The sequence below is a fragment of the Trachymyrmex cornetzi genome, unplaced genomic scaffold, assembly GCF_001594075.2.
Source record: "Trachymyrmex cornetzi isolate Tcor2-1 unplaced genomic scaffold, Tcor1.1 scaffold248, whole genome shotgun sequence".
Taxonomy (NCBI): Eukaryota; Metazoa; Arthropoda; class Insecta; order Hymenoptera; family Formicidae; genus Trachymyrmex; species Trachymyrmex cornetzi.
Window position 1 is genome coordinate 1309758 of NW_017297144.1, and position 8392 is coordinate 1318149.

At 32.0% G+C, this 8392-nt stretch overlaps 3 protein-coding genes across 4 annotated transcripts in view; 1 reads left to right on the forward strand and 2 right to left on the reverse strand.

The window, feature by feature from the left end:
* Positions 1-13: 13 nt before the first annotated feature.
* LOC108761321 (uncharacterized) lies at positions 14-734 on the forward strand. Its single transcript, XM_083287359.1, is given in 4 exon segments — positions 14-18; positions 98-201; positions 549-570; positions 572-734. Coding segments are annotated over 4 exon segments (294 nt in total).
* Positions 735-755: 21 nt separating this feature from the next.
* Positions 756-3053, reverse strand: LOC108761354 (Mediator complex subunit 30). 2 transcript variants are annotated; one of them, XM_018507824.1, is made up of 5 exons: positions 2765-3053; positions 2335-2496; positions 1385-1768; positions 1054-1310; positions 756-964 (listed from the first exon to the last, which is right to left on the reverse strand). In XM_018507824.1, exons 2-5 carry the CDS (start codon positions 2444-2446, stop codon positions 866-868), a joined length of 852 nt encoding a protein of 283 aa, XP_018363326.1. In that variant the 5' UTR covers positions 2447-2496; positions 2765-3053; the 3' UTR covers positions 756-865. The 2 variants fall into 2 exon arrangements, with proteins under 2 accessions (XP_018363326.1, XP_018363327.1); XM_018507825.1 differs by lacking the exon at positions 2335-2496 and having other exon boundaries at positions 758-964.
* Positions 3054-5869: 2816 nt separating this feature from the next.
* The window catches only part of LOC108761378 (uncharacterized), a 3263-nt gene continuing 740 nt past the window's right edge, over positions 5870-8392 (reverse strand). The window contains exons 2-4 of the mRNA XM_018507871.1: positions 7753-7886; positions 7307-7588; positions 5870-6553 (exon numbers count right to left, since the gene is read on the reverse strand). Of these exons, the coding sequence (XP_018363373.1) occupies positions 5915-6553; positions 7307-7588; positions 7753-7886 (1055 nt within the window). The 3' untranslated portion in view covers positions 5870-5914. The remainder of the gene's footprint in view (positions 6554-7306; positions 7589-7752; positions 7887-8392) is intronic.

Consider the following 8392-nt stretch of genomic DNA (forward strand, 5'->3'; position numbering starts at 1 on the left):
TGTTGATTCCGCCATGAGGTATTATATCTGGTAGCATCAATCTTGAGACAGAATGGAACGTTTCCTGGACAAAAAATAAATGAACCCGACGAAAATAATTCGAATACAATGAATTCAATTTGGCATTTGCAACTTCGGAAAAGTAAAAGGCCCGTGCGTTTCTACGCGAACATTATCTGCGTGTCATTATCGGCACTATCGGTAAGAAAGTTTGTGTTTAATCTTTACTTTCTCTCAATCAAGCTCAAAAGAATCGATTTCTGTCGGTAAAGTGAATGGAGATACTGAAATAATTTTAGTATAGTATATCTCTTTTTCTTAAAATCATATTGCGCTAATCAAAGCAAATCCATTTCATTTTACACAATGCTTAATAATAAAATTTAAAATATTACTATTTGTGCGGGAAATACTTGTGATAATATTAAAGAATAAGATAATATTAAAGAAAGAAAATATTAACTATCGTTTATTCACATTGATGTAAATAATTTCTCGAATTATTTACATCATTTAGTGTTCATTATGCTCACTTGGTATATTTGTAGATAAACCAATAAAATTTCATTTGCAACACATACATATCAGGCAAATTCAGAGATTGCGATGTGGAATGCTCTAAAGTTTTCGTGAAGAACTTGGAAACACCACTGGAAACGATATCGGAAGCCATCCTTTGAAGTAGTGACATAATTTGTTTAGACGTAGACATGGACACTGATATCGATCAATGAAAGACAGAAGTGTGTGACAAGCAGGTGAAAATTGCAATGTCAAAGATATCGTAAAAAGAAATTTATTTTTTTAATGTGCTTCTTAGAATAATATGTGTAAACATAATTTTCTATTTATATTATTTGGTAACCTAAGATCGACGCATATTTAACATTGTGTTTATTTCCGAAATAATGCGTCTTAGGTGATCGATTATTTCTTTAATGTGCCTATTCTTTAATATCACTTGCTGAAAAAGAAATAAGCTCCATTTCTTATCGACATTTAATATAAAAATTATGTATTAATGTAGATAATATAATCTTATTCTTGCCTCACCTCCATAATTTCCTTCCTTTCCTCACAACTAAGTCTGTAAGCTTCCGAAGTCTTTTTTTCATCAGATTTCATATCCCATTCCTCTTTTAACGGAATTAAACTTTCTATATGCGTATATTCCATTCCTTGCAGTTGACAATTCTCGTTACATTTTTCATATATTAATCTTAGACGTTTAAACATTATTTTAATCATTTCCAATTGTTCATAGACTTTTTTCTTTTTCTCATTCGCCATATTCGCTCCTTGTGCAGTACCTACATTCAAAAATAATGTATGTACAAAAAGATGTTATTTGATGATACTGTAATTGTTTAGTTAGAAAAATAACCATTGGGTGGTTGAAGGACTTTGAGAGTTTGAAAAAGCTCTAAAGTACGACTGACGATTTCCTGTACAGATTCTTGTCCAAATCTACATAAACTAGCAGTATTGAATTCCTTAGTTTGCTGTTGTCGCGGCGGTGGTTGTGTAGGTGGTATTGGAGTCTGTGGTGTTGTGGCTTGATTATTCGTTTGATTATTCTGTTGAACCATCGCAGCCTGTTGCTGCTGCTGCAATTGTAATTGTTGCTGCTGCATCTGCTGCATTTGTTGTTGCATTGCTATAGACTGTTGTTGTTGCTGTTGTGCCAAGGTTTGTTGGGAATTGGGCATTCCCATGGTATTAGATCCAACAGTACTAACCATGCTAAATTGTTGAGAGCTGACTATGTCTAAAAAACAATAGTTACTAATTGATTTCTAGTTTATAATTTGTTCTCAAAATGTTATAGACATTAGATTCACAAATATTTCTATAGATGTCAATCCTTTAATCAATCAATCTGTTTTACTTTTCCCTTATATTTTAGTCTTTATTTTTTAAAATGTAGCTTTTAAACGAATTAGAATTCATAAAAAATAATCTATTATTTTTATAATAGTTAAAAAAATTGATATATACTTAATATTGTATATGTACTTAATGTCTGAAAAATCTAATTTGCGATTTGAAATTACTTGAAATTATTAAAAAATTTTGCTCGGAGATAATGAGTTAAAATGCGTAAGATTCTAACTTTGAAGATGAAGTCATAATATTCTAATTTATAAACTAATTTTTTACATAACATTGAGATATAAGTAGACAGTACTATCAATCAAAAGTAAACAGACATAAAAATAGACATATATCCATCTCCTATTATTTACAAATTACATACAGCAATATAATTAGATACACATATTGACATACGAATGAAAACGTTACAAATAGGAAAGGAATTCTTCAAGTACGTACTTGGTTGCTGTGGCATCAAACCAGGAACCATTTGTCCGCCACCAAACTGTGCGCGCATAGCTGGCTGCTGCACACTGAACCCAGATAGAAAAGGATGTTGTTGTCCAGCCATGTGTGCTGTCTTATTTATAAATAGTACTTGTCGATTGATTAATAAATCCACTATAACAGGAATCAACATACTCAATTATCACAAAAATTAACGGTCAACCAATATCTATCATTTTGAGGTTATATCACGTTGCATGTGCCCGCCGGGTGTAAATTTAACTTGCAAACATTATTTTTACTAAGAAAACTTTGCAATTAATTTTATTAATTCCACACTACAAAATAATTTATATGAAAAATAAAAGAAAATCTGTCATGCTGTCTAATTAATTATCAAATTGATATCGAATTTTTCGAATTTTTAATATCGTTGAATTACCTGATTAATATTGCTAATTCGACAAGCGATATCACGTTATTTACAAGAAAATCATGTGGAAGTCTTTCTCTTCGATACACGCGTATGAAAAGCCGTCAAACAAACGCGTCTCCTTTTGTCACGTGAGGAAATTGTTGAATCAGTTGAATGCATCGCTCAGTGTATTCACGCTACACAAGCAATACAGTTAGTTATTTTTATCATCGCACTTGTATGCACTTTGTACTTTTTCCATTTGCAAGCAACAAACGATTCGGCAATGCGATATAAACTGATAAGACGTACGTGTCCTGTATTTATAAATGCATGATAATATGTCGATATTTCATCGACGCGACGTATCGTGCAACAATACCTACTACTGATAAAGTGTATTTCTGTATCTGCTCTATCTAGAGATTTATTCTTTGGTAAAAGAGCAGAGAGATAAACCTGAAAGTAGACATCCCGGCCTTTTTCATGTATCAAACCTCGTAGGGTAATGTCCACGTTTTTGTGGTTCTTTTCTATACTATTACGTGAGTTAAACAAGGACGAACGATCAAAGTTGATTATTTGTCTTTATCTAATCCACGTAATAGAAAAAAACCACAAAAACGTGGACATACCCTACGAAGTTTGGTACATGAAAAATGCCGGGATGTCCACTCTCAGGGGTTGCGTTCCAAAATTCAACTCTGTCAACTCGAGTATTATTTTATCCTTGTTGGTCACCGAATGTTGAATAAAGATAAAAGATACTCGGAGTTGACAGAGTCAAGTTTTGGAACTCACCCCAGGTTTCTCTCTGGTAAGAGTCTGAACATATAAATATGGCAATATTTCGTTCTGTTTTGCAAAGTATATAGGAAACACTACGCTTATGGCACGCTCGTTTTCAAAATATGTGGTTATCTAAAGATTAAAGGTTATCAAGAAATTCATCAATGAAATTCATTCGTGAATTTCCTGCTAACCTTTAATCTATTAAATAACTATATATTGTGAAAACGGGGCTTAGAGATTCCGAGTGATGCATAGGATTTAGCGGTCATTGCGAATTTTTTCTTCCCGTGCAATTCTTGTAAAATTAACGAATAATTTTTTTGCTTAATAAACGATAATTATCAAGAGCTATAATATAAACTAATAATTTCCTTGAATCTACGTTCTGATATTTTCGCACAAAAAAGATTTCGTGGGAAGCGACGTTCGAAGAGGAGATAGGGTCAATGCACAGGGAGTTAAGGTGTGGAACATAACAGTCCAATTTGTCGTTCTCCGGCAACCTCGTTCGTTCGTGCGTTCATGCGAGCTTAATTTTTTCCGTCAGTATCTTCCGCGACACAGCCGCAATCGTCGCGGATGCGTGCTTGTTCGCGCCACTTTCTAGTGAGGAGGACTAATTCACACGTGCCGCACTCAAAGAAAATCCCGTTAGCTTACAATTAGTAGAACAATGTCAATAAGCTGGTTAACGATTTTCCTGTTGTTGGCGGATTTTATTCCGATAAATAACGATCGGTCACCTGTGTGTAGTATTGATGCGGAAGATAAAGAAACAGATGCTGATGCGAAAGATGTTAATCTTCCAAACGAGGACCTAATTCGTTATTTAAATTTGATGATTTTGGAGCGTCGATGGAAACTTTTTTTCAAGGAGAATGGATTATTTGATCGATGCTTTATCAAAGATTGCTAAGGTTCGATCATTTAAAGAGAATCTCGCTTCAGTCAGACGTTTATAATGGCAAACGTTTATAATGCCACGCAAAATAAATCTGCTTAGTTACGAAACAGAATTTCTACAAAAAGGATATTAATTCTTCCAGTGAAATTTTTGACAATTCATCAAGCAATGGAATTGGAAAGAAAAATTTCACTGTCGAGCTATACAGGACGTTTATATATCGAGGATGAAGGAGAATATTCTTTCATATGCGTGTACATCTGGGGACAAAATGTTTATTTTTTCGAGTAAGAGATTTTTCCAACATCGTAAGAGTAGTTCGCTTGTTAACATCGACGGCGATACTCTTCGTAAATTAAATGACCCTATCATTCTTGCAAGTAATCGACTCAATATTCTGGCTATTTTAATTTTAAAAATCGGGCATGAGAACTACGATATACGTAATCAATAAAGCATTGTTTTAATACGTGAGCAACAGACAGTTGACAATAAAAATATTGAGTGAATGTGGTAGCAATATAAAATTAATATTTAGTTAAATAGACGAATTAGGGGTGCGGTCCACTTGACGCTACAAATGCTTCGAAACTTTTGATTGACCAAAAATGTTATTAACTGACCAATCAAAAAATGCTTCGAAGCTTTCGTAGCATTAAGTGGACGTAGCCTAAAGTAAGGTATGTAGAGATTGTAACGAAATTATCGTATATATTTTGTATCGCATAAAATTTGATTATAGCATATTACTTTCTCGATGATTTATCTAGTTTTAATTAATATTACTTGCGATATTATTTATATACGCTTGTATTGTTTAATTGTATATTTACACAAATAGTAGGTGAATATAGTGAATATAAGAGGAAAATTCAATATATATATTTTTTTATTCACTATTGTGAATAATTCTGCAACAGCAATTTTATTAAAGACATTTTAAAATACACAATAGTTTTGTCATTAACATAATTTACAATGTGCACAAACAAATTTTACAAACTCGGAAGCAGTAACAGCTATTTAAAAGTCTGTAACATCCATAGTGTAATGAAGTATTTATGATAGCATAAAGAAGTTTTTATCATAAATAATACAAACTAAAATTATAAAAACGTTTCTCTTTCATGCAAGTAGCTTATGCTTGACGCTTATCATTTTATAGCATACAGGATATCTACAATCAGTTACACTTTTCTTCGATTACAAATAGATACATAGATACGACAAAATTATTTCCTTGTAATGAATTTTATAATAGGTTTAATTAAAGTGTAAAATTATTTTGCGAAATAGTTTTTTTAAAAAAATTATTTTAATTCTTAAATATCGAAAATTCGTGAACTTTGTACAAGAAATATTTTATCCTGAGATTTCTTTGAAGAATCTACGATTGGAAAAATATGTAAATGATTAAGAATATCCGATATTATTGCAACAAATAAATTATAAAAGAATTGAGCTTAAAAAGTTTTAAACATCTAATCCATTGCATTTTCGTCGGTAGGCTGTGTGAAGTCTTTCATTTCATTTTGATTTGGAAAATTGATGGGTGAGATTTTATCTACATTTGACAAAATTTTTGTTGGATTTAGTATTTTAAAAGGCGGTTCCTTTTTATCAATTGTAGCGACATTGTATTCATTCAAAGATTTCGAACAATCTGTATCTTGAGGTACTTCTAGCAGATCTATCTTCACATCGAGTGGTTTCTCTTGAATTTTTTCAATTTTAGATGTAAAATCTTTATTGGCTTCATTTTCGTTTGGCAAATCAATAGGCAATAATTTATTTACATTAGACCAAATTGTAGCTGGACCTTGCCCTTTAATTGGCAGTTCCTCTTCCTCCGCTGCGGGTGTAACAATATCGTAACCCAATTGTGAAAAGTCACCGTTTTGAGAAATTTTTGGCACATCTGCCAAGGTTTCATCGAATGGAACTTGCACTTTCATTGGCGCGATAAAATTGTACGTTCTATGTTGATTGTGTGTATTCTTGGACGATCCAGAATGTCTGGGACTTGGAGCGTAGAGTTCATTCGGTTTGGTCTCTTCTTTTTCCACCTCGATCGCCAGTTTTTTCAACTCTTCTGTTTCCTCGTCAGAGAGTGGGTTAACCTATAGAACATTTTACAAATTTATTATTTTACAAATAACAAGTATACATAATTTTGAACATTTCTTGTCGTTTTATGGACATACATCTAAAAATCCTATTTGTATTGAGCTTTATATATATTAATTAAAAGATTTGAATAAAGAAATCAATTGACCCTGACGAGAAGCGTTTTTTAATTGTTGCGTTAAAAATAAGTCCAAGATGTTTATTCATTTACATTCTAATACCGGCTTATAAAGCTCAATCATCATTCTTGATGATAGGATCTTTAAATGCGTCGCTGCATATCGATGAAGCGACAAACAACATCATATAATTCAAAGAGATTTTTCTTTTAGATTATATGTAAACGTCAAACAAGATAGATGTACGGAAATTGAAAATGCGTTATATTCAAATTAGTAATTCTTTTCCTTGGAATTAAATGCTATTTGCCGCGGATACAATTCACATGAAGCAATCTTTATTTTTAATGATAAAAGGTATTATAGGATGATAAATGCTCATTGAATCACCGATGTTGAGTCACTCTTGCGTATTATTCTAAAATTTCTCCGAAACTAATGCAAATTAACCGTTTTGTGGTATTTTTTTGCAATTTTGTTTAAAAACTTTATCTAAACAAATGGATTTTTAAATTTCTAGTATTGATTGTGTTTCTCACATACGGTCTAAAATAAAGATATTGTTTAAACAAATGGATTTGATTAACTTCGATTATGATTAATTATTGACTATTTGTATATTTCTACCTTAAATTCGGGTCGTTTTCTAGAACTCTTTTGCCTAGATCTTCCTCGATAACGTCTACGTGGCCTACTTTCATTATCATCAGGTAGTGTATAAATGGTTAGAAGCTTTGGTTTGTTAGAGTCCCCTGACTGGTTATCGTTGGCAGTGGCGAATGAACGACTTTCCGCTGCTCGAACATGCAACGGATAATCATGTTCCTTTTTTGATTCTTCCAAAAGTATGTCTATGCCGTCGTCTTTGAAATTGTCATGAGCGAGTGTGTGATCTATCTTCTGCAAACTCTATCGTATGGTATAAGATTAACATCCCTGTAGTAAATTGTATCTCAATTTACGCGGCACTTGTGATTACTTTAAAGATAAACTGATATGCTTCTCTTATAATAAGTTGCAATTATTTTCGTATGTATTTTTCGCATTTAAAGGCATTAACGGAATATTGATACCTTGATCGAATTTGATGTCTCTCCGAAAGCTTCAGCCAATTCGGGATTTATTCCCTCCAACGGTTCATCTCCGTATCTTATATAAACGGGAATATAGCCCGGGATGCTAGGCAAATATTGAATGGGACTCGAATCTAGAAGAAGTTGAACACGCTAGTTGAAACTATGCGGTGAGAAACAATATGTGTGCTTAATATGGATGATTACGCTGGAAATGCTCACTTGGCAAGGCGAGCTTATTGGCTATGATAGCAATGCGGATATTTAATTAGTTAGACTAAGCGCTCAGTTAAATCCCACCATCTGTGAATCATAAACTTCGCAACCAATTGATTAATTTGACCAAGTAGCTTGTGTTTCTATTGTGAAATGATTTAATTTCTTTAATTAAAGAATTATAGAAGTAAAAATTATGTATGCAATTCCTGATATAGTTGCATTTCTTTTAATACGAAATTATTTAGACTTAATCAATGAAAATGTGTTCTTTTTTTATAGATATTAATTACTGATTATATATATATATATATATGACATAATATACATTTTAGATCGAACTTAATTATTTTTTATAATTTTTTATAATATTAATTTTTTAAATAAAATTTTAATTCTAATTATTTATTTTATTTTAATTAAA